The sequence below is a fragment of the Glycine max genome, chromosome 9, assembly GCF_000004515.6.
Source record: "Glycine max cultivar Williams 82 chromosome 9, Glycine_max_v4.0, whole genome shotgun sequence".
Lineage (NCBI taxonomy): Eukaryota > Viridiplantae > Streptophyta > Magnoliopsida > Fabales > Fabaceae > Glycine > Glycine max.
In genome coordinates this window covers 8,417,159-8,444,769 of record NC_038245.2, presented here as the reverse complement: position 1 = coordinate 8,444,769, position 27,611 = coordinate 8,417,159, and the positions used below count along the sequence as shown (strand labels likewise).

The 27,611-nt window shown below is 29.1% G+C and overlaps 2 protein-coding genes across 2 annotated transcripts; one reads left to right on the top strand and one right to left on the bottom strand.

Annotated features, from left to right (window-relative positions):
* Positions 1 to 2,589: 2,589 nt before the first annotated feature.
* Positions 2,590 to 7,526, bottom strand: LOC121172827 (glycine-rich cell wall structural protein 1.0-like). Its single transcript, XM_041005457.1, has 3 exons — positions 7,310 to 7,526; positions 7,000 to 7,221; positions 2,590 to 2,642 (listed from the first exon to the last, which is right to left on the bottom strand). The coding sequence occupies exons 1-3, from the start codon at positions 7,524 to 7,526 to the stop codon at positions 2,590 to 2,592; spliced, it is 492 nt and encodes a 163-aa protein (XP_040861391.1).
* A 14,523-nt stretch (positions 7,527 to 22,049) lies between these two features.
* LOC100801813 (pectinesterase/pectinesterase inhibitor PPE8B) lies at positions 22,050 to 26,760 on the top strand. Its single transcript, XM_003534935.4, has 4 exons — positions 22,050 to 22,436; positions 23,084 to 23,259; positions 23,567 to 23,924; positions 25,906 to 26,760. Exons 1-4 carry the CDS (start codon positions 22,100 to 22,102, stop codon positions 26,619 to 26,621), a joined length of 1,587 nt encoding a protein of 528 aa, XP_003534983.1. The 5' UTR covers positions 22,050 to 22,099; the 3' UTR covers positions 26,622 to 26,760.
* Positions 26,761 to 27,611: the final 851 nt, after the last annotated feature.

The window sequence follows — 27,611 nt, the reverse complement described above, 5'->3', positions numbered from 1 at the left end:
GTTTGGTTAAAGTCAAAGTCATCCGTTGCCTGTTTGGTTTTAGCTCAGGTAATAAAGAAGCCACAAATAGTAGTTAATTTTGTAAAAAATAAAGACATGACACATACACATCCCCAAAGGGCAACAAAAAAGTCTGAATGTTGAAAAGGGTGTGACGCAAGGTTATACGAAATCCTCTCTAGTTAGATAAGTTCTCTTAGCTTTTGACCCTCGCATGCAATGTTGTGCCATAATTAAAGACAGAATTCAGGTGCATTTGATATGCATCAAGGTACAAATGAAAGAGAACAACATAAAATATAGATATGAGTAACATCAAATTTTTTTTATCTTATATATCATTTTGATGTATAATCAACAACACAATAAAAAAATATAAAGTTTACTAAAATAATATTTTTAGTATTAATTAAATCAATACTATGTATATTATTATATATTTTAATATATCATAAATATTATAAATAATATATTAAAAATGTTATAACTTTAATATTTATATATTAAATCATATTTATGGTATATTAAAATATAATATATATTATTTTATATATCTATATTATAGTTATTGTTAATTCAACCTGTGTTTTAAAATAAATAAAAAAAAATTAAACAAAAATAAAAAGATTAAAAGAAATAAAAATAAAAAGACTAAATTATTGTTTATGTATTCTAATTTAGTTTCAATAGTAAATTATGTTTTCTAACTATTAAATGATTCAATTGGATCCTCTAATTATTTAAAATTATTCAATTGAATCATTTTGATTAATCAAGTGTTTTAAACAAGTGATGTGTCATTTTTTTAATAGATGATTTGTTAACGATGTTTATACTTAATTGATAGAAAAAATCTAATTAAAACATTTTAAATAATTGGATGATCCAATTGAACTATTTAATAATTAAAATATTTAATTTAACATTAAAAATAAATTAGAGAACTTAAATATTAATTTAACCCCATAAAAAAAAAGACTACTCTGTGTTATCGTGAATTGGGATTGGAAAGCTTCCTGAAGAATGGAATTAATTTTATTCCATTTGTTAAAGACCAACTACACTCAAATCAAAAGCTCTTAAATTGCTTACAACATTATTTGAGTTTCCATCGAACTCACATTCGACCACTCTCATAATAATACCGTGATTTCACATTAACTTTGGAATATAAATTACCGGATATAGAGTTTCTATAAATGTGCATGAACTAATGAAAGGGCCGAAACGCCACAAAATTCCTAAATTTTTTCATTCAAATGACAAAAGCACATACATGACAGGTGCCAAATTGACCCATTAATTTGTGTGTCTACTAGCGCTGTAGCGCATAAGCATAATGCAGAACCAGCCTCACGTGGTGGATCCAAAAATTAATTGACCAACGACATTTATATCCGTCCTTTCATCCCCCAGCCTTAAATGCAATTATCATCCTCTTACATTTTGGACCTAAGAGTATCTTTAATAAGATTCTTGAGTTTAAAAATCTCTCTTCATCATATTTACCATTAGACATGCTCAACAAATTTTCATACTAAAGGTTGGTTTTTCGGGGAAAAAAAACTCTAGAGAACTTCTCTTTTTTTAAAAAATATTATTTTTTAGTGTCTCTCTCTAACTAATTTCAAAGTGAATCATAAGAAAAAATGGAAGAGGGAAATAAGAAAGAACATAACAGTCATAATAGATCAACAAAAGCAACCACAAGATAAAAAAAACAGATCAAAGAACAAATCCATATTCAAAATAATCAATAAGAAATAAAATAAATTACATAATTAACTACAAGTAGACATGGTAATGGGGCGGGTCGGATACGGATATTGTCTCTCCAATCCCTTATCCCGACTCCTCAACATATCCCCATACTCGTACCCGATACCCGACGGGTTTGAGTTTATTGTCTCATCCCCGTACCCGTTGGGTACCCGTCGGGTATCGGGTGTCAGGTATCCTCAACCCCGTTCCACACACCATTTAGAATTTTTTTTTTTTTGTAAAAAAATATTAAAAATTTGATTTTAGAAAAAAATAAATTGATTGTTAAACATTTATTTTTAACTACTTATATATCAATAAATTTATTATAGCGCGTGTGTCTACATAAATAGTTAAGAAAATAATATTAAATTATGTAAAAATTTTAAAATAAAATTAACTAGTAATAAAAATTATATGCCTTTTGATTAAATTATGCAAAAATTCTAAAGATTTTAAGTGGCGGGGCGGGTTCGGGTTCGGGGTCGGGACGGGTCTAGTAATCCCATACCCGTACCCGTACCCGTACCTGACTTTTGGTTATCGGGGAAAACCCGAACCCGAACCCATACCCGATCAACTCGGGTATTACCCGTCAAAGTCGGGACGGATTCGGGCGGGTACCCACGGGTACGGGTTTTCTTGTCATGTCTAACTACAAGCCATGAAGAGAGAAAGAGAAGAGGCCATGAAGAGAGAAAGAGAAAAGGACGTCAAGGGTTGGAGAGAAAGAGAGGGGAGGTTCTATGATTTTAGGGTTTGGGATTTGGGAGAAAAAGGAAAGATGAGTGTTGTTTTAAATCTTTTTGCACAAGTAACAAAATCCTACTATTGCACATCACCAATCAGTATATGACTGTTTGCAATAACCAGTGCAATGCCTGCAATTTGAACGTTTGCTACAAAAATGTAGAAGCAAATAGTACAAGAAGGGGGTTGAATTGTGTTTATAGAAATTTAAAATATTTTCTAAGACTAAAAACATGTTTATCATCTGATGTAAATAAACCTAAAAACACTTAGAGATTAGACTTTATCAAACAATGAGAAAAAATAGTTTTCTTTGTAAAGCAAAACAAGATATAAGACCTAAAAATAAATTTGAATCCTTTGTCAGTTTAAGCAATAAATAGAAGCACACAAAGAATTATACTAGTTCATCTCAAACTTGAGACTACGTTTAGTTCTTGATAGACCACCAAATTTTCACTAACATCACAAAGTTACAAGTATTTTTCATTGTCACTTCTGACTCTTACACTTACAAGCTCTACTCTAAGCTTGACTTAAACCTGATATTCTTTGTCCTACTAAGTTACTGCTAACTCTAAACAAATCAACAAGATTTGTTAGAAATTTGCACACTGACTAAATTTGTGATCACCTTACAAACGAATATATCACTCAACACTTTTAGTCTTTTCTCTCAAGCTATACAAGGTGTTTTGAAAGTTTAGTATCTTTACAAGAATTTACAGAAAGCTTTAAAAGAAAGAATGAAAGAATATGTTTGTGCAGATGATATGTGTCTTGTTTCTTCAAAACTTCTTCTATATATAGTCTTCATCTCCAATTATTTGTTGACTTGCAACAGTTGAATTCTTCACTCTGCTTTTCGTCTGAAGTATTGAACATGTCTAGCATGTGTTGTACTCCAGCAAGGAAGTCACTTCTTTCATTATAGCAGGTTTGCAACAATAAAGCACGCCTTTTGATAAGGATCAACATCTTCCTGACTGTGAACTTTATTTATTCTTCAAAAGACTTTGACAGATCCTAGGAGAATATTTTCTACATGAAAGAATATCAGACATAAAGTATTAAATGAAGTTCATAAATGCACTACTTAAATACTATACCAGATCGTCTTATGCGTGCATTATATGAAAATACACACATAAAGATACAAATCATGATCTGATAGCAAACTAAACACAACTTTTATCATTTGTATTTATGCATCTAGTTAAAATAATTAGGAGTCATGATTCATCTTTAAGACATAAATTTCTTTTGACTTAACAAAATAATTAGAACATTTGCTACTTTAAAATTAGACTAATGTAGTTGTGATTTTTGTCAACCAATATTGTGTACTAAATTTTTTTTAAAGATCAGATTGTCTTTTGAAGGTAGTACCAATTAATTTCTTTAAGTCATCCTCATTTGTACAATCTCATACTTGCACAACCTCTAGATCCCTTTTCATTCTGGTGTGATTTGATCACAGTGTTACAACGAAGATGTATTTTTCGATGAAGGTTCCAAATGCAAAAACAGATGTTCCTTCAAATTGTAGATGTTCTCAATAATCATGATTCATATTTCCGAATGAGATCTAATGCAATTGGTAGAGGGGGCCTTTCACCATTGCATAAGTGCACTACAAAAATTTGTATATTGGCATAGAGATCACCTGCTGATAGTGTTGATAAATACATTAGAATTGATGAATGCACTGCAATCCAGTTCTTAGAAGCTTTTTTTAAGGGTGTCAATGAGATATTTGGGGATGAGTACTTGAGAAGGCCAAACAATAATGACATCAATCGTCTACTACAAATTGGAGAGGCACATGTATTTCCAGGTATGTTGGGTTCTATTGATTGCATGCATTGGAAATGGAAAAATTGTCCACCTGCATGACAAGGCCAATATTGTAGAGGTGATCATTGCAAATCCACAATAATACTTGAAGTTGTCGCATCATAGGATTTGTGGATTTGACATGCATATTATGGAGTTCAAGGTTCAAACAATAACATTAATTTGTTAAACCAATTGCCTATGTTTAATGACATTTTGTAAGGTCGATCTCCTCCAATGCAGTTTACAATTAATGGAACCCAATATAATATGTGATATTTGTGAATGTATGTATACAAGTTTTTGATTATGCTAAAGCATAAGAAAACAAGATTGCTTCAAGAAACATTCAAGGTTAAGCAAATAAAAATTGCTTCAAGATTAATTCAAGCTCAAGGCGCTGGTAATCAATTACCAGGTATTGTAATTAATTACCAGAGACATATTGCAAATGGGATTTTCAAAAAAGGTTTTGAAATTTGAATTTTAAATCTTGTAATCGATTACCAAATGTCTGTAATCGATTACCAGTAACGACACTTCAGAAAATACTTTGAAAAGTCATGATCCTTCAAAATATAACTGTGTAATCGATTACCAAAAACCTGCAATCGATTACCAGTGAGAAAATTTCAGAATTTTTTTTTAAAAAGACACATCTCTTTAAACTATTTTGAAAAGGCACAATGGGCCTATATATATGTGTGTGTTTGACTTCGAAAAGTACAAGAGATAGATGTTCTAAGAGAACTTAATTGTCAAAAGCTCTCTAAACAACTATTGGCCAAATACTTGCAAATCTATTGAGAATACTTCTAGGAACTTCAGTTTGTATTATCTACTCTAAAAGAGAGAAATTTTTCTGTTCATCTCATAAACTCAGTTGTAATCAAGAGATTTTTTGTCTCTTGGCTTGTGAGAATCTTGAACACAAGGGTGAGGGATCCTAAGGTGTGTTCAAAGACTATAAAAGATTTACAGAGATAGTGGAAAATCTCAAGTGGGTTGCTTGAGGACTGAATGTAAGCACAGGAAGTGGGTTGCTTGAGTTTGCATTTCTCTCTTTCCTTGTCTCATTTATTTTATTGCAACTGATTTTGTTTTGCACGTTTAAAGATCATTGATTAACTTAATTACTGTTTCTTCTCCAGCATTCCGAGTCTATCATAAATCGTTTAAAAGAGGGTTAAAATTTGTTAGTAGGAAAATTTTTAAGACTTAATTCCCCCCCCCCCCCCCCCCCAAGTTATTGAGGCTACTTATCCAATAATACTATCTTGTAGATGACATTTATCCTCATTGGACCACTTTTGTGAAGACCATCCCTATGTCACATGGAGAGAAAAGAAAGTTATTTGCAAAATGTCAAGAATAGACAAGAAAGGATATGGAGAGAGCATTTGGTGTGCTAAAATCTCAATTTGCAATTATATGTGATTGATCACATAATTGGCACATTGATACGATGAAGAATATTATATTTACATGCATTATATTGCATAACATGATTGTTGAAGACAAACCAGATAGATACACTAGTAATGTTGATATTGATTATGATCATATAGATCAAGAAATTTCAAACATTGACATATCTTGTGATGCTCCTCTTGACTTTGTTATATACCTACAAACAAGATGTTATATGCATACAAGAGTAATTTATCAACAACTTTAACAAACTTGATAGAACATATTTAGGCATGTTTCAGTCCCAACAATTATAGAATTTAATTTTTCTTGCTAAATGTCAATGTTTAATATTTTGTTGCTTATGAATGTTATGTATTTTTCATTGGTTTAACTTTAAGTTATAAATAAAAATTTTAACTATCAATTTTTAATATTAATTATTTCATAATTAAAATGTTTATAATTAATTACTTTTAATTTTAAACTAAATCATAAAATATATTTAAGTGGGATCCATTGTGAGACCCACAAAAAGTAATCCAAGAACTCAAATTAGGATCTACCACTAGAGCAAAAAATGAGAAAAATTCTTGCATCTTGGGACATCATGAGACCCATAAAAGTGGTCTAAGAATTCAAAATGAATTATTTCACTAAAGATGTTATACAATTTCATGTGTCTCGAAAAAAAGTCAAACAAAGTTGAATCTCTCTCTCTCTCTATCTATCTATCTATCTATCTATCTATCTATCTATCTATCTATATATATATATATATATATATATATATATATATATATATATATATATATAACGTACACACACTTGATTTTTATTTTGAGTGAGTTTGCTAATATATTTCCATCTTTTTTCTAGATAGATTATATATTAGCCGCCTATATTGTAAATAAATCATCCAAAATTCTAAATTAATATCTATCAATTTTAATTTAATTGAATTCAAAATTTATTTTCTAATAATTTACTTGAATAATACCTTTTCTTAGTAAACAACCAGTTTATTTTCTAAGGGCTCATTTGGGGTGGGTGCGAGTTTTTGATTTTAAGGTTTCCAATGCAATTTTCAATACAAAATGTGTTTTTATAAAAATGGGTTTTAAATAATTTTTAAAACACTTTTACACTCATTTTTAAAACTAAGAAAAAATTTTATAAATTTAATTTTTAGTTTAAAAAAACACACAATTCTCACATTTGACCATAACACTTTGTTCTCACCATCATTGTTACCACCATAACCACTAACACCGCTATCATTACCACCATTGTCATTACCATCACCACCACCATCACCACCATCATTATTTCCACCACCATCATTAGTGTCACCGCCACCATCAATATCACCACCTCCATCTCCGCAATCACAATCACCGCCAATGTCATTGCAACCACCACCATTGTCACCACTTGGTTCCACCACCAACACCATAATCACAACTAGCATCATTGCCACCAACATCATCATCACCACCACCATTAATATCTTCATAATCGTCACTGTCACTACCACTATCATCAATCTTACCTTTGTCACCTCCACCACAACTACCACCAATATCATTGCAACCACCATCACCACTACTGCCACCGTTGTCACCACTAACACCATTGATATTGTTACCACCACCGCTACTAATAACACCAACATCACCACCTCTGTCACCAACATTGCCTCCATTGGCTGTCACCACTACCATCTGCATCGTCACCACCACCACCACTACTGTCATTGCCACTACCATCTTGACAATGAATGATATCTCTTTTGTCATCACTCTTGCTAACATCACCATCACACAACAACACTCTTAAATTAATTTTAATATGATATGAAACTTTTAAAATGAATTTATTTGAAACTAATTATATTTTAAAATCTGGTTTAATTGTTTTTTAAATTAAAATTAAAACTAAAACCTAATTGTTAATTTAAAAAAAATTTGAAACTCGGAACTAAAAGCACCTCAAACTCAACTACATTTTTTTAGGAAGAGAGAGAAAATCATGTAGGGATCAAATTGAGGTTAACTGATCGTCTAAAAACCAACTTCTCAATCAAGATAATTATTTACATAATTGAATCATTTTTTATTTACTAAAAATAGAAAATACTGAAAAAAGGCAACAATGCTAATTTTTCTTTGATATTTATAATAAAAATTTATTTTATGTTCATATAATTTTTTGATATAAAATTTGGTTCAGGTGCTATTACACTTTATCCTTTAAGATCTTAAATTTAAGTATTATGGATAAAAAAAAGTAACTGAGAAGGGAGACACCACTAAAGATGGTCACCCAGACTATTTGATTGAGATTAGTTGTCAATAAAATTGATGAATACTTCACATCATCAATGTCATGGTAATAAAAAATATTTTTTATAAAGTCTTATTAATTTCATATTTAATTGTTTTGACAAATTGATTTAATATTTATAAAATGAGAGATAAACACAAATTTACGACACTGTTATAAAGTTTTCACAACATTATATAAAACTTTGCCGTATAAAAAATCATTTTTTGTTTCAGTAATTTGCTGTTGATTATGAAAGATATTCAAACAAAAATGTTTATGAAAAAATTCAGATCAATTCCTTTTTCCTCATTTGATGATAATTTTTTTTTATGTTTTACCTTTACTCGAATTTAATTTTGACGTCATTTGAACATTCAACGTAGAAGAGCACCTATGCCTATATTGCCAATTTCTTGATCCAGGTTTACAACTTCAATATTTGTAAAGAGAAATGTACGCTTAGTAACATATATAGTTTAATTAAGTTTTATATGTAGGTCAGTTTGCAAAACATTAAATGATCAACTAATGAAAAATTATTTTAGATATCAAGAAACATATCAATTTATTATTACATGATAGTAAAAGGTTATTTTAAACTATCATTGTATTACTCATAAAAAAAACTATCATTGTATTCAAATTAAATTTTGAGAAAATAGGCTATAGACTATAAAGGGATTTTATAATAATTATCTCATACTTTTTTGTATTGAGCTTTCATTTAAATTTTACTAAACAGCTTGAATATTTTCGTTTAAATAAAATTTAGAAAAAATGCAGCAATTAAAACAAAAATATCGACAAGAGCATGGTCATAAATATGTTAGTAAAATCCTCAAATTATAAACGAAAAATAGGTGTCTATCTAATTCACTTGTTTAAACCACAAGACCCAAACGATGAAAAATACCTGAATTCCACTGGCCTTGTCAAATAATAACATTATCTTCGTTCCATAGCTTTCGACATATAATATATTCCAAATAAAAAATATTTTTTTTATTTCATAAAAGACATATAATACCTATATATGTAATATTTTTTTAGAAAAAAAAGTTATATTTGACAAAGTGTAAATTTTTTTATTTGATCATCTAATCACAATTTATCATATATGACACATTTATTAACTTTTAAAATAATTATTTTAAAATAAATTAACCAGTAATTATATGACAACATAAAATTACTTTACGGTGTTACTTCATAACTATTAAACTCATAATTTTTTTTACAATATAAAAAACTATCCGTTTCAATTTTGGCAAATCACTCCCTATAATTTCAATTTTTACAAGTTACCTGCTGAAAATTATCCATTTAATTATACATTTTAAAAGTATAATTCTTAGAATTTATGTTTAAACTCAATAACTCAATTCTAAAAGTTAGTGTATGGAGTGAGAATTATTCTCCATTTATATATATTATTTTAATTATATCACTATTCAATTTGAGATTTTAAAAACACTTGTAAGTCTAATGTGGGCAGATTGAACAAATATAAATTCTACAAAATTAAATATTTGTGAAGGATTTGATAACAACTTGATAATGAGTAATGAGTGACCTAACAATTCCACAATAGTTAATAGAATAAACTTTAATATCTTATTAAAATTTGGATTTAAATGTAACTCAAGCACAAAATTTAACTTATAAAATAAAGAATAAGGATTGTTTTTCATATATATTTTCTATTTCGTTAGATATTTCAGTTATTTTAAAACTTTTTTTACTCGTTAAAAAATTATTTAAATGTTTAATATATAAATCTTTTTAGTAATTTTTATCGATTTTTGATACTTGAAATAAAAAATTAAAATGCTACTTTTTAGAATATAACTCCTCCCTTTTTATATTTATTCTTTTTTTTGTGGTTACATATTTATTATACTTTTAATTTTTTTATTGCAAGGTAAGGTTTTATTTTATTTTATTTTTTCTCTTATTCTACTAATAAGATTTTATTATTTTTACATTTATTTTACATATCATAGGATTTTCTCCTTTTTTATGTTTTCATTATTATATATGATATTGACAATAATATATAATAAATTTATATGCTTTATTTTATTATTATTTTTCGTATATTTTATAAAAAAGTACAAGTGTTTAAAAATAATTAAAAACTAATAAATAATCCAAAATATATATTTATTAGTAAAATTAAATTAAAATTTCTATCATTTTATATTTTTTAACTACAAATAAATAATTTTACTCAACATTCATGATTTAATAAGTTAGCTTAACAATTTTAAGTTAATTTTCTATTACAGTTAACTTTCAAATAACTTTTAAGCTAATTTTGTACCAAACATTTTAGACATGGATTAATACAACTTTTTGCTTCTCAATATGCCAAGTAGTTCGTTCAAAAAAAAAAAAACATATTGACGTGCGTGGCCTTAACAATGTTAAAATTAAAATGGATTAATTAAAAATAATAAATTGTTAAATATTTAAAAGTTGATAGGTACGTAATTTGTTTAGATTTCAACTTCAACGGCTGATTTCTTAAAGCCAGAAAAAATTATTTAAAGTCACAGTTTACTTCTCAATTGCAACTATTATTAGGTATTTGTCAGGAGCGTGTAAGCCACTATCAGGCTATTGAGGTAATGGTCTCAGACCTCCAATTTTTTTACGGCCTCAATAATTTTATAAATTTTTTAATAAAATATTTTTTTTATTAATTTAAATTATTAAATGATAAATTCTATTATAATATGATATATGATATATTTTTATTTTTATTAATAAGACCACAAATATTATTGCTTCAAAAAAGACCACAGATATTAAATATAGATGTAAGTATTATTATAAATAATTTAAGTGTAATTTCATTATTTATTTAAGAAACTTAAGAAAATTATTTTATATATATGAGAAAATTGGTCCAAATATTGATGTCAAGATCATATACATTTAACTAAAATTCTATTTGCATCAACCATTTTGTATTTAAATCTAGATCTTTAATTAGAAATCAATTTGAATACAGTTTCAAATATTAAACCATGATCAATTTTTATTTGAATTCTAAAAATTGAAAAAATAGTATATTACTCTTGACTTATTTTTTAAAAATAAAGATATTGCAAAAGTACATACTAAAAAAATTATTCTCTAATTAAAGTATTACGTTATATCAAAAGATTATTTTTTTTCTAAAACATGCATTGTTTCTAAAATATTATTATTAGCACTTGTAATTATAATTATTGTCGAAAAAAAATTAAAACTAAAATTATTTAAATCTTATGTAAAATTACCCATGTCAAAAAATAGGTTGATTGAATTTGTCGTTTATATATTAAAAATATTTAAATATTTAATTTTGATGAATATAGAATAAAAAAATGAAATAATGATAATAAATTAAAACTTGAATGCGAATTTGACTTAGGCCTAATCACTGCTAAACACGGTCCTGGTATTTGTATTACCAAACTCTGGTTTTGGTACTTTATAACATCTTTTTTTGAATTTAGTATTATAATTGGGGAATAAAAAACCCGAGAATTTTACTTTGTTTCCTGTATTAAAAAATCTTGTTAAATTTATTTTAGATAAATAATCGTAAATACTAGCTAGTACATGTTTGAATTCATATTATCCACTATAAATGATTTGCATTACTATTTTTCTACAGAAAAAAAATGTTGCCATCCTTACAACTTAGCAATAGCACGAAAGCAAGCTGTAAACGCGTTTATGTTGTTGGGGCATCGCCGGATCTTTAAAGCAGGTCTCTTTCGACTTCATTAATGCTCTCCCTGTTTCTCAGATAGAAAGACATACAAACACATAAAGGCCTTTTTTCAATTTTGTCCTTCGATATAGGCTGAATAAGAATTTTGTAAATCGATGGTGACTCCTTTCTTTCCAAGATATGTCATCCAATTAATTGTTATAAACAAATAAATTAAATGTTTAAAAATAATATATTTTTAATCCTTCAAATATGAGATTTGTCTTTTTTTAGTTCTTCAAATTAAAATTGTAAAATATTGTTTTCAGTCCCTTCTTGCTAGTAAAATTTTATCACAAATTATGTATCTAAACTTTTAAAAATCAAATAGAAGAGACTAAGAAGAATATTTTTTAAAAAAAAAATTGAGGAACAAAATAATTAAGAATATTTAAATTTGGAGACTAAGAAAGACAAACTCTAAAATTTGATGGAACATATTTAAGTCAAAAAAATTAATGAGTAGAAAAATAATCAGGCTTCTCTAATTCTATTAGTAAGAATTGGGGCCCGATAGATTATTTATTTATGCATTACGTACAATTGATTAATTATTTGAAATAATATTTAAAATTATTTCTCTTGAGCTTGAATGGATCTTCTCATACTTGTTCATCTTAATTTTTTTTATTAGCAAATAAAACTATAACATTTTTTTTATTCTTTTTAAGTTACACTCACTTTTCATTTTTCAAATTTTTGCACTATTTTTTGTTTTTATCTAAGGACGGGTAAAAGAGAAAGTGTAAATGTATATACTTTTTCTGTTATTGTATTATGGGTGTGAGGTATTCACATGTTATTAATGATAAATATCTGTCAAAAGAAAAAACTTGATTAACCACTTTTATTTCTTATCAATTATATATGTTTTTTTTGTATACATAAACAAGATTTGAACTAGCTAGAGACATTATTTAAAGGAATGAGTCCATTTTCAAACCATTGTATAGCGTGTTTGGAATAGTTTCACGGTTGGAAGCTTTATGAAGGAATCTAAACGTATATAGGTGTGCTCATGAACATAAAAGGCTAAAATGACCATCAAACCACCAATTACATTTAATCAAAAGAAAACAATAGCATCACACATTTAGAGCATTTTATTTTATTAATATTCGTTACCCTTGTAGAATCAAGAAAAATGAATAGGCTTTATTAGAAGGTTGGTAAATAGAAGATTTGAAGTCTTGAGTGAGGGCTTTTTGGAAGAAAAAAAATTGAAAAGACAACATGAAGTGGCGTTTCTATGGACCAAAATGATAAACAAAAAAGTTAGAGGAGAAAGGAAGAGCTCATGGAAGAGAAAGGAGAAAAATGTGAAGAAGCCACCTAACACTTGGAATGTGATGTCTTCTCTCGATGGGGAAGATCAAGACTTTGAGTGATATAGAAGGCCTTGGTCTTGAGTTTATTAGCCTTGGTGAGGGCGAAAAATGAAATGGATTGGGAGGTGAGGGTGAGGAGGCAATTCGACACCAAGAGAAAAGGAAACAAGTGATTGTTAAGTTTAGGTTAAAGAGGAGAAATGGATAGGTTAAGGGGTTTTTAGGTTTAAGAAGTGTACATGTAATTAGGTAAAATGAAAAACAATTTTCCCTCCATTTGAGCATTAGGCTACACAACCATTTTCAGTAGCCAATGAATATAGATGATTGTGTAAGGCAAGGTTTTGGGTGCAAAAATATTTTTTCCATTTTGGAGAAAGAATTAAAGTAATATTAATGGGTTAGTGACTAATTAAGCATGTTATAATGACACATTACGACTAATTAGTCATTAAGAATTAATAGGAAATGGTCCAAAACTTGCTCCCGAAAAGTTTCATGGAAAGCACTATTCGTTACTAGATTAAAATGATAATATGTTAATCAACACTGTTGGGATGCATTTCATAAAATATTTGAATGTTTGCTCATGGTTATATTGTAATGTTAGACTGTTTATTTACTGTGCAATATAAGTTCTAGTTAAATTTCTCATTGAAACTTTAACATGAAATCGCATAAATTAAATTAATTAAATTTATGATTTGAATTAGGTTTTATCTTAATCAAACAATTTTAATAACTTATTTACAAAAAAGAACATGGTGTTACATTATGGCCCTAGAGGCAACACATATATAGATCACCATGTGTCTTGGCTCTAAGGCTACAAATCAACACACGAACCACTAAGGGTCTCAAATAAAAGTACCATCATAATCATAAGGAATGAGAAATAATCATTTTTTAGTTTTCATAGTTATTTATTTACCTTACTTTTCAATATATATCATTTTCTTAACTTATAAAATTGAGTAAATTACAAAACTGTTCCGTTTTTTGAAATGGAATATGTTGAGTATTTGATATTTATTGAAATGCTCTGTTTTAAAGTGCTGTTATCTGTTTATTTTTTTCATGGGTTTTGTGAAAGAATGCCGACTCTGATCTTTACTATTTTGCTATTCAAAGCAATCTGTCCAATGAGCTACGGCTAGATGAGCTAAGGCTAGTGGATTCCTCTCTTTAAATTCCTAAATAAAAGAAGACAGGATCTTCTACTTATTTTTTAATTTTTATATGCCAACTTCTATTTACACATACACATGTTCTTCCTTTTTTTTTTTTTTTATATTACACAAATCTATCTTCCTAACTTGCGAGCCCATTGCACCTGGCTGTACCTCCTCCATCGTGTTAACTTTGTTTATTTTTTAAGATCACATGATAGGCACATAATTTTTATTAAAATTTTAATTCCAAAATTATCCTTATCTCCTTCCTTCGTTTAAAATTTTTATTTTTGGCTCACCATTGTTGAATCTTTATGAGCCACTGATGTTGCTAAATGTAGGGAAAGTGGTGCTAATTTGTTTTCATGAGTTAATCTTCATGGTGATGATTTTTTTTTTCATTTTTGATGATGTTCAACTGTTTTGTTGTATTTTATTTACCTTCCAGCAAGTGAGAGGGAAGAAGGGCATCGGATGTAATTTTTGTAAAAGACTGGAGATACATGTGTAACATTTTGAAAACCTGAGGAGTATGTGTAACATTTTGAAAACCTTAGGAGATAATAGCTTTAAATGTGCAGAAGACGACAAAGCATAGTAGCACAAGACAAGAATTTCTCTCTATTTGGGCCAATTAAAAAATCAGGGACAATTTCGAGTTTTCTTAAAAACAAATTAAAATTTGATGTATATATCTTTTAATTTTTAAACAAAAGTTTAACTCCATTATAGTAGGAGGTGTCAATGTAATAATTTTAAAAGGAAGGAAAACATGTGTAAATAGAACAAACTCCAAGAAAGATTTCTATAAATTTTGTCTCATGAGATGTATAAGAGGTATCTTAAGTTGATTCTTTTACAAAAATTATAAAATATAATTAAGTTCTAGAATATATTATTTATTTATTTTTCTAAAACTTAATGTATTAAGTGTGAAATGAGAAATTTGCCTCTAATTTATTTATTTTGACTAAAGAACTTATAGTTAGTTAATTTATATCCAAAAATGATTTTTTCTTTAAATCTGACTTAATTAAATTTACTACAATTATGATTTAAATTTGATTAGGGAGAAACACTACTATATATGACCGATCTTTAGTAACATTTCTGGGTCTAATACTTTATGAAAATATTACTAAAAAATTTTGATAACATTTAAAAAATGTCATTAAATATGAATAAATGATACTAATATATTCTTATGACATTTAATCAAATATTAAATATTGAATTAAAAAAATATTGCTAAAAATCAGTTGTGTGGTAGTGAAATTGCAATATCTCGCACCTGGTTAAACTAATTTTGATATAAAGTCCCAAAAACTATTTAAACTACTCGGTTTTTAACTCAATGTTTTTCAAAGCTTACTAGCTAACTCATCATTAATGACTTCAATCTTTAAATTTAATTTGATCACACTATTTAATTTCCTTATTAACTCAACATTATTAAAGGTCATAAATGATTCACAACACTCAATCAATTTTAGCTCTAAAATAGTCCAAAATAAATTTCAAGTCTATCATGCTCAACATGTGTTTACCATGTTTAGACATCATAAGTTGGCCTTTCTCTAGTATTAAGGAAGATGAAAATAGATTCAAGGTTGAGAATTCAGTAAGTGATAAAAATAATGTTAGTGACATGAAAGTTGTACATTATGACCAAACATTGAAATCTTCCTTATTTTTAATTATTACTAACAACAATTCATATAACTTACTGATTTTTTTTTTCTATTTTGTTCCCATCGTGCTTGACATTTGAGCAAGACCAACTCATAATGGCTAAATAACACACAAATAAACATGTTGAGCATGTGACAAACTTGAAATTGATTTTGGGTTCTTTTAGAGCTAAAGTTGATTTTTTATGTGTTGTGTATTATTTAAGGCCTTCAATAATTTGTCTTCCAATTTTCTTTCAAGCAAAAACCTTCCTCGTGTTAGAAGGTTATTTTCATTTATGTTGGAAGGTGGATCAAACTTCTTTTGTTGCATATCATTTAGTGTGCTTTGCATATTAGGGACTTCAGCAAATTTAAAACAACAAACAGAGAGAGAAGAAGAAAATTCAGAGAGAGAGAGAGAGAAAAGAATAAGAGAAGTCAGAGTCTAGTTTGCATATCCACTTGACAATAGAATTTCAAATTGCAATAGGAGATTTGTGCATCGTTGGACAAGACTAGTTTTTGGGAAGTAAGTTTAACATATGTGATTCTTGATTTTCAGCAGTTGGATCTGCATTCAAAGGTTTGGAGAGGGAGAACACTTGTTCACAGTATATGCTCTATTTTTTTGTGTTTCTTATGTTCTTATTTCTCATTTTTCAAGTTTTTTGCTTGGTTTGCTTTTGATCATTGTATGCACTGTTTGAGCATTTCTTGGAGATTCTTTTCTACTGTTAATTGATAATAGTGGATATGAGGGGTTTTCCAAAAGTTTAAAATCTTTACGTCTTATGGATTTTTTGGTTTATAATTTTAATGACCTTAATTAAAAATTCATAATATATGATGTTTAAGAACCTAAAAAGCAACATAAGCAGAAACCTAAAACAAATAGCATGTTTATGATCATATACATGTTGGTATGTACCTGAAATATTTTTCTAAAAAGAACTCTATTCTCTACATCGGTTAAGGACGTAACCGACGTGGAAAGTGTTTTTAAACATCAGTTATTCATTCGATGTAGAAAGTGACCACTTTCTACTATACCTACAGTCTACCTTGGTTTTGGAACCGATGTAGAATCCCTCCTAAAAGTGATGTAGATTTATCTCTTTGTAATGTTGTTACAATCATTGTGGCAAGTGGTTTGTGATCGATATTGCTCATGAATGAGTGATTTTTTCCTTCCCTGTCCATCATGAGTGAGTGTTTCGTGATTCCTCTTGTCTTATTTTTGGTGCCTTTGACAATTTCAGTGTCATGGTTGTCGTTGCGAAGTATTGGGGCCAATCCCCTGCAAGTGCAAGTTGGACCTGCCTTTGCATGTATTTAGCATATCAACTGGTGAACGGTCATGGGAAAATGGTTTAAATTTTCCATAGATGGAGCCAATGTTCTTCTCTAGAGCTTAGATGGTCCAATATGGGGTCAATTGATATTGATTTGATTGCTCATTTCCTAAGTGTTAAGGTGGCAAGTGGTGGTGGACTATACGCTACAAGAAAATAATGCAATAATGATGAATTTTTTGTTACTAATAACAATATTACATGCAACTATTGTTAAGATTTTTTTATTGCCACATACAAAGACTCTAATGTCTAGGAACTGACAAAGTAATAATGCATTGGAGTATATAGGCATTTGAGAGATGACATACTTGGTGGCTTTTTTTAGTCAATTATTTGTCTCCTATCACAAAGAGGCATATTGAAAATTGATCAGGATAGATGAATGACTCACAAATATGTGTGGGCTATTGAATTAAGTGCTCAATCCATCTGATTTTGTGGCAACCCCTTTGTCATTTCTTTTGGAAAAACATCTTCATACTCCCTCAAAAGTGATTCTAGTTTTTCAACCCAACCCAATCACTCGATCAATCCAAACCAGACTAGAAAAAAAAATTCAGATTGGTTGAAATCATTGGTTTGGTTCGAATTCTAAAATTGTGAATCCGATGACATAAGTTCAGTTTTATAATTTTATATTTTTATGTTGTATAATTCTATAATTCTCAGTTTTAATACTGCCCATTAGTTTTATTTTAATTATTACATTTTTTATGTTTTCTTTATATTTTTTTAATTTTTATTATTTATTAGGTAATCCAATGATTCAGTACAAACCAACTCGAATGTGATCTAGTTGGTTTGCTTCAAATTGTCAGTATTTGTTTTGTTTTAAAAAAATTGAATCAATCTAAACCAATTAACATTAATCAGATTGAATCAAAATATCTCATAAACCCGAACAAATTCAACCCGTGGTTCACCCTAAATTCTGAAGCTCATGCCCATGTCAGAAATGCACTTGAGTGAGTTTAGACGGCAAATTGTCCTAATGGGGTTCTTTTTAAAAACTATTTCCCACAATGGGTCTGTTTTTAAACAATTTACACGATGGGTCTATTATTTTACGTAAGAGACATGTAAATCGCCAATGATACTGGCGAGAAACTCCGACGTACAACACGTGGCAGCAAAAACGCTACTGCCATTGGCGATTCCAGTGGTCTCGTCACTGTAAATGGCGATTTGACCAGCAATGGATATAGTCAGTCTCAGTGGCGATTTGACCAGCAATGGAGGGAATGCAAAGCAAGGGCCTCTGTTCTGTGGCTAAAGTTTTCATGTTCTTCATTACGTGGCTCTTTTCTATTGGCAGCTGCTTTTATACTTTTGTCACTCGTGAGTGTATCTTACGCAATACATATTTATTTATAATACTAAGAGTAAGGATAATAGCATCAAAATAAGTTATGCAGATTTTTCCTAAAAAACAATTGGAGTTTGACTTTATTCAACATGAGTTTAATTATTATTAAAAGTTCTTGACTTAATTATAGTATCAGAAAACTTAAATTTTTACACACCTATTTTATAACTAAACTTTAAGTGCAGTTTCCTTAAGTAATTTCAACGTTCTTTTTAATTAAAATTAAAATTTATTGTAATAACTAATATAATTTTTATCACATGAATTATTAATATGAATTACAACTTTAATCATGCATGTAATTTTTATCTTTTTTTTAATTAGGAGATAAAAAATTAGACACGATAATAGAAATTAATTTGGTGTTAATTTTTAATTAAAATTACTAAAAAATAATGTAATTTTGATTAGATAAAAAGATAAAAAAAAAACACAAACAATTTTGATTGAATTATTTGATTCTCTAATCAAAATTGATTGTGTTTTTTTTATCTTTTTATCTAATCAAAATTACATTATTTTTTAGTAATTTTGTTATTAAAGTGAAATTTTAATTAAAAATTAAAACCAAATTAATTTCTATTATTGTGTCTAATTTTTTATCTCCTAATTATAAAAAAGATAAAAATTACGCGCATGATTAAAGTTGTAATTCATATTAATAATTCACGTGATAAAAATTATATTAGTTATTACAATAAATTTTAATTTTAATTAAAAAGAACGTTGAAATTACTTAAGGAAACTGCACTTAAAGTTTAGTTACAAAATAGGTGTGTAAAAATTAAGTTTTCTGATACTATAATTAAGTCAAGAACTTTTAATAATAATTAAACTCACGTTGAATAAAGTCAAACTCCAATTGGTTTTAGGAAAAATCTGCATAACTTATTTTGATGCTATTATCCTTACTCTTATTATTATAAATAAATATGTATTGCGTAAGATACACTCACGAGTGACAAGAGTATAAAAGTAGCTGCCAATAGAAAAGAGCCACGTAATGAAGTGCATGAAAACTTTAGCCACAGAACAGAGGCCCTTGCTTTGCATTCCCTTGTAAACAATTTTCATAAAAAAGTGTGCCTAGCCTGCTGTGTAAATCGCCACTGAAACTGGCTATATCCATTGCTGGTCAAATCGCCAGTTACAGTGGCGAGATCACTGGAATCGCCAACGGCAGTAGCGTTTTTGCTGCCACGTGTCGTACGTCGGAGCTTCTTGCCAATATTATTGGCGATTTACATGTCTCTTACATAAAATAATAGACCCATCATGTAAATTGTTTAAAAACATACCCATTGTGGGAAATAGTTTTAAAAAGAACCCCATTAGGACAATTTGCCGAGTTTAGACCATGATATAGTTAGATATTGGTCATGTTGTTGATTTGGGCTGGGATGCGTGCCTAAGCTGATAGATGGCCGGGTTGGAGACTAGAGCTGCCCTGACTTTAGCCTTATGACTAAACCTGTAGATCATGTAGGTAACTTTTATATTAAAAAAATGTTACAACGTGAAAAATTAATTTTGCCTCACAGAACGTGCTGAAATCATGGTGAAATACTGGTTCATGTCCTGCCTCTAAAAAGATATCACACGCTTTGTCTAATAATTGTAATTTGCAATGGAGACAAGCAAGCATGGTCTCTCGTGTTGATTTTCTTCCTTTTCTTCTTCTTAATTTCTTATGTACATGCATCGATCCAAAAAAAGAAAATGACGAACGGTGAAGAGTTTCTTGGTGGGTCACACTGACAAGAGGAAGAAGATTGCGAACGATTTAGATCTTAAAGGGAGGAAACTCACAAAGATGGCAAAATTGATTCGCCAGAAGCTGTAGTTGGTCACTATACGTGGCTGCAAAGGACAATATGGCCATCTAGATTTTTTCACTTAGGAAAGTGACATGATGCACATTACTTGCTTGCACATGAGAGTACTAACAACACTATATATCTAAAACTTTTTTTTTCTCCCTATCCATATACTCTTTTATTAATTAAAATTGAAGTAAGTCTAACTAGTTTGAAAATAAAACCTACAAAATATATAATGAGATTCGCATTTTTAATAAAATCTATACAATTTTCATCAAGTAATAAATAAAAAAAAGTACGTGGAAAAGATAGTACATAGTTAAAGTTTGTCACTTCTTCACTCACTTGCATAGTCACCACCCACACTGCAACAACTCAAACACGCACATCCCTTCCCTCTGTGTTGTTTGTAACCCCTAATTCCTTTCACCACCTTATTATTATTATCACTTCTGAAACAAAGGTTGACTAACAAGGCTTACTTTCCATTGCAACCCTCTTAAATTCGGATTATCATATTCAAAACAAACCGCGCCATGAATGGTATACCTACATTTATTATTATATATTCACATTATAATGAAATAAAATCATTTTTGTTGCGAGGGGGCCGGGCTTTCCAATATTTTTTCCAAACCCTGCAAAGCTGCAACACACCCGTTTGCCTTAAATTCCCTCACCTGCCCATCCAACCATTACATTCTACACTATTTATTCTCCTTTTTCTCAAGTATTTTTTTTATCACCCTTTAAATCATGTTTTTTCATTATATTTTTTCTTATCTCAAATATAAGAAAAATAAAATTTATTTCAAATATCAGAAATTTTAACTAATTTTATTTTAATTAATGCTACCATTTCTAAAATATCATCCGATCTAATCATTTCAGTTTGGATTGAACCATTTTTTAAGAGAAAAACATTCTATCCAATCATTTAGTTTTTTTGATTTATCATTTAATCAATTTAATTTAAAATTTTAATTGAATCTGATTTTGAATTGGATTGATTTTCAGTTTTATTCTAACTTTTACTTTTTGGAAAATATAAAATAAAAAATAAGAAAAAAGAAATAAGATATATATATAATAAATATAATAAAATAATTTAAAATATCAATCAAATAGGTAGTAAAATAAATTCTTTAACTAAATTATTTTTCATAAGTAAGGATAAGTTACATGATAATTTTACAAATATAAGTAAGACATAAAAAAAATGAATGATACCATAAATTTTAATTTATGAATAAAAATATATACATGTATACACATTTCATTTAGATTGGATTGGATATTTTTTTAAATTCAAATCTAAAATTCCATCCAATCAAATAAAAAATTTTGGTTATTTAATTTTTCATCCATTCAATTTTTAATTTTTTCGATTGATTTTTTTCCATCCGCATCAGATTAGATGGATTTATATGAACACCCCTAAATCCAGTACTATTTATTGCCCTTTTTCTCTCTTTAAATACGCAGGTACTCCCCTGAGGGTGTAACATAACATAACAGAGTTCTTCTCTTCCCAATGGCACTTTCTTCAAAGAAAGAGTTATCTCAAATAGCAGCAACACCAAAACTCACTATCACACTCATCTTCTTCTTCGTGCTGTTTCTGACCGCACTTGGCAACACCAACACCAACACGGTGGGATCGGAGTTGCTGAAGGTTGCTCCTTCCGAATTCGCTGGGACAGTGAGAACCGTCGTTGATGTGTTGCAAGATATTACCTCCATTCTCTCCGAGTTCGGTTCTGGCTTCGGCGATTCGCGTCTTTCTAACGCCGTTTCTGATTGTCTTGAGTTGCTTGACATGTCCTCTGATGAACTCGATTGGTCTGTCTCCGCTACCCAGAGTCCCAAAGGTACCAACATTAATTTTCCTGTTAAAAATTAAAATTTGTGTAGTTAAAATGCCATGCTTATTTAGTTTCATCATATTAATTAATCTTTCTTAACTGCTTTACATATTTTGATTTGTTGGATCCAAATTAGAGAATAAAATAAAATATTAATCCAATTTTTTTCAGCTCATAATTTGGTCAAGTACTTTCTTCAAAATAAAATAAAATTGGTCAAGTACTATGGCGTGATTTCTATTAAGATTTACAGTTCCATTATTTCATTTGACATCAACAAAAATTGATACTCAATATAGTATAACATCATTTATATTTTTCAAGTTTTCTTTTCTTATGCATGCATTTTGAAAGGTAAAATTATTAATTTGGTATTTTAACATATTTTACTTCTCAGTTTATTTTTCTACTTTGATTTTCTATTTTCTGATCGGTTTTAATTCGGTCAATTATTACAGATTTTGAAATTTTGACTGCTAAATGCGTATATTTTTTCAATTGTGACGATTTTTTATTGCTATAAATTATATAAAACATAAAAAAAGATAAATGATCCAAATAAAAGAAAATTAAAGAGACAATGTTTCACTTTCAGAACCTTTTACTCAAGAAACACTTAAGACCTTACTCTAATGTAAGATTATTGTTTGCAGGGAAGCACAACAGCACAGGGAACACAAGTTCCGATTTGAGAACATGGCTAAGCGCAGCACTTGCAAATCAAGACACATGCATGGACGGATTCGACGGCACCAACGGTATAGTGAAGGGTCTAGTATCCACAGGTCTAGGCCAAGTGATGTCATTGCTGCAACAACTTCTCACACAGGTTCAATTTTTTTTTTTTTTTGTTATATCAACAAATGTTACCAATTACTAATATTTTATGTGAGTGGGAAGATTGAAACTTATAACTTCTTTATCACTCTAACTATTATGTTTATGTTTTCAAGTGTCCGGTGCCTCTCCAATGATGAAAAACATCGGGTAAAAGACAAAGACACAATACTCTTGTGGGGTCCATATGATAAGAGTGTTATATTTTTGTATCTAATACTGATAGTTTCTCGTAGATGAAGAGAATCTTATTATTTTTTTAACCATCAAATCACCTTATGACTCGAGTTCTCACTCAGGTGAATCCAGTGTCGGACCACTACACTTTCTCTTCCCCACAGGGCCATTTTCCTCCATGGGTTAAACCAGGGGAAAGAAAACTACTCCAAGCAGCAAATGGGGTGAGTTTTGACGCTGTGGTGGCTGCCGACGGGACCGGAAACTTCACCAAGGTGATGGACGCGGTTTTGGCTGCGCCTAACTACAGCATGCAAAGGTATGTGATACATATAAAGAGAGGGGTTTACAATGAGAACGTTGAGATCAAGAAGAAGAAGTGGAACCTCATGATGGTTGGAGATGGCATGGATAACACTGTGATTTCTGGTAACAGAAGTTTTATTGATGGTTGGACCACGTTCCGGTCAGCTACCTTTGGTAAGAACAATACTCCATGATCCACTTAGTACTCTTTTTTCTCCTTCTTGGTTTAATTCTGGGGACCCCTGGTTTTTTTCTTTTGGCATTATAGCGAGTTGCACTATTACAAGTGAAAATAATAAGTGATATATTCTTAATGATTAATGGATAAAATATTAATAAAAATAAAATTATATACATGCATAATAATAATAATAATAATAATAATAATAATAATAATAATAATAATAATAATAATAATAAAATAATTGGATTTACTAGCTAATTCCATAAAAGTCACCATCGTAGGTTTTTTTAATTAAATTAGGGTTTTAAATTATATAATAATAGTTACCAATTCTGTCTTATGAAGAATTAAAATAATAAATTAAATTTAGAATTTTTATTTAGTATAATCAAAGCTTTCATGATAAAAATGATTGACAAATTAAAGACAATTTAAATAATAAAAGTAATTACTAATTCTACAACTGTGATATTTATTTAAGTAATTAGTTTGTGATAAGACATTTTAACATATTACTGTAATTAATTAAGATAATGACATGCTAGTCTTGCCAAGAAGAAATTGACAGACTTCTAATATGGTTGTGTTTGTAATAATGAGGGACACTAAGTTGACTGCTATTGCCTAATCCCGAGGTTAGGTAGTGGCTACCCATATTACCTGTATGTGAGAACACATGAGATGTTTTCCATACCTAGAAACATGATAGATCATAGATCTATAGTTGTATGCCCACGTAATAGGTGAAAAGGAATAAAAAGAAAAAGAAAGGATGTCAGAAAATAAAATAAAATAAAAAATACAATAAATAATATTAGTATGCAGCAGCTATAATAAAAAAATAAGGGAAAAAGAGATAAAACTATTGTTAATTTAAAGAAGCTGCATGTCCATATCAAAAACACAAGCTGCATCTGACACCAAACACTATATTGTCTGTTATCCACCAGAGAGAAAACTTTTTAAAGATAAAACAAAACAAAAAATGAATTTTGTTTTCAAAACTTGCACATTTTTTCTTTTTCTCTTCAATGAAAAGTACATGAATATCCATACTTTATTTCTTTATTTTCTTTCGACTCTGTTTAAGCATGATGAAATAAATGCCATTGCCCAGGCTACGCTAACTGGAAACTAGTTGTCACTAACATTCGTGGCAAGGAACTCGTTGAAGTTGCCAAGTTGGGCCATATCATTTAAACATAACCACATTATATAATCCAAGTATCCAACCTACGTACTAATAATGAATGATAAATAAATGAGCATGTGCTGCATTAATTATGTTCTTAAGACCAAAAACCAGTAGGCATTTTTCAACGCCCGAAATCTCTGACCCAATTCTCATCTTTTATTTAAATAAATACATAATTAATACTTTTTTTGTGGTAAACAAAGTATATGAATTTAGTTTTTATAAATATGCACTTTTTAATTTAGTCATGTGAATTTATTTTTATTTATTTTTTATAAGTTTGTGTTTTTAAATTTTGGTCCCTATAATTTTTTTTCATTTTTAGAAACTAAAATTAAAAATTACAAACCTATAGAGAGAAAAAAAAATTATACTTACCATAACTAAAAGTTAAAAAAAAAACTTACAGGACCTAATTATTTGAAAAGTACAAAAATATACTTTCTCCCCATTTCAAATTATATAACATTTTAGAGAAAAATAAATTATTTCAAAATAGATGTCTTTTTTTATAAAACTACTGTTGCATTAAATATTTCTTTTTAAGATTATCTTTAATCAATACTTAGAGAATAGTGTGTAAGAAGAAAAAATTAATCATTAATTAAAGATATATAGAATATATTAGAAAGTTAGTTAATGTTTTCTATGAAATTTAATAAATTAATTATATTTCTTAATTTATGTGACAAAATCTTAAATGTGAACAAAACGAAGTATAATTTTTTTTTTAAAATCATTAGTTGATTAATTGATTAATGTGGTTTGCATTGCAGCTGTGAGTGGCAGAGGATTCGTAGCACGAGACATTACCTTCCAAAACACGGCAGGACCAGAGAAGCACCAAGCAGTGGCACTAAGATCAGACTCAGACCTCTCTGTGTTCTTCCGATGTGGGATCTTCGGTTACCAAGACAGCCTCTACACACACACCATGCGCCAATTCTACAGAGAGTGCAAAATCAGTGGCACAGTGGACTTCATCTTCGGTGATGCCACAGCAATTTTCCAAAACTGCCACATCTCAGCCAAAAAAGGGTTACCAAATCAAAAGAACACAATCACAGCACATGGCAGAAAAAACCCAGATGAACCAACAGGCTTCTCAATCCAATTTTGCAACATTTCTGCTGATTATGACCTTGTGAACTCGATTAATAATAACTCTAACAATTCCATCGGCACGTACCTTGGTAGGCCTTGGAAACCCTATTCCAGGACAGTTTTCATGCAATCTTACATTAGTGATGTGTTGAGGCCAGAAGGGTGGTTGGAGTGGAATGGTGATTTTGCTTTGGATACTTTGTACTATGCTGAGTACATGAATTATGGGCCTGGTGCTGGAGTGGCTAATAGGGTTAAATGGCCAGGGTACCATGTGATGAATGATTCTAGCCAAGCTAGTAATTTCACTGTGTCACAGTTTATCGAGGGAAATCTTTGGTTGCCTTCAACGGGTGTAACGTTCACGGCTGGATTGGGGGGTGTATGAAATTAATGAGCATTATACCAATTATTCTTGAAGCATGTCCTTGTTGTTGTACTTTGCTTTATTCAATGGGGTTTTTGTATAGCAAAGGACAGAATGAAATGTAAGAAAATGATGGTGGGTAGGTGTTTAATTTCATTAATTTGGACTTTGGCATTTAAGAATTCCTTTATATATATATATATATATATATATATATATATATATATATATATATATATATATATATATATATATATATATTTTTATAATCTTTGGCCTCGGATGTGGGTGTTCCTCAATAGTTTGCTGCATGGTACAACTTGAACAAGTTTGAAGGAGTGACTTGTGGATTGTCTTGAACATGGAAAATGTTTGGTAGACATTTCTTGTGAGTGTGATGTAGACACCTAGGGAAAAAATATACTACAAAATGTTTGTAAGACGAGGCATATGTGATGCGATAAGAAAAGGAAATATATATAAAAAGAGATTATTAGTCTTAAATGGTTAGTATTGTGGTGTACACAAATAAGAGAATTGTTTGCTTAATTGTATTTAGTGGCATACAATTGATATGTCTTTATCCTTTTCAAATTGTGTTGCAATGGTTGATTCTATAATATATATATATATATATATATATTATATATATATATATATATATATTATTACCAGTGGCGGCTTTGTTAACGATAGATTTTAGTTTATATACGAAAACAAAACCTCCTCTCGTTGAAAGAAGTATTTATATTTAACATCTAAATAATTTTGGATATGATTGCATGTGAAAGAAGAAACTGATTGGAAAAAGATGAGAGTATAAAAAATACAGAGTAAATTCTAAGTAAATTCAAAAGAATAATAACTTTTTATTAAATCACTGAAAAAAAGAAGCTTCCAACATAATGAATAACATTAAGCCATTGTTTCCTTAAATTGCTGAAATCTCTGACCCGATTCTTATTCTTTTACTTCATTTTGTGAAGCTGTCAACAGCAGAGGTTTCATAGT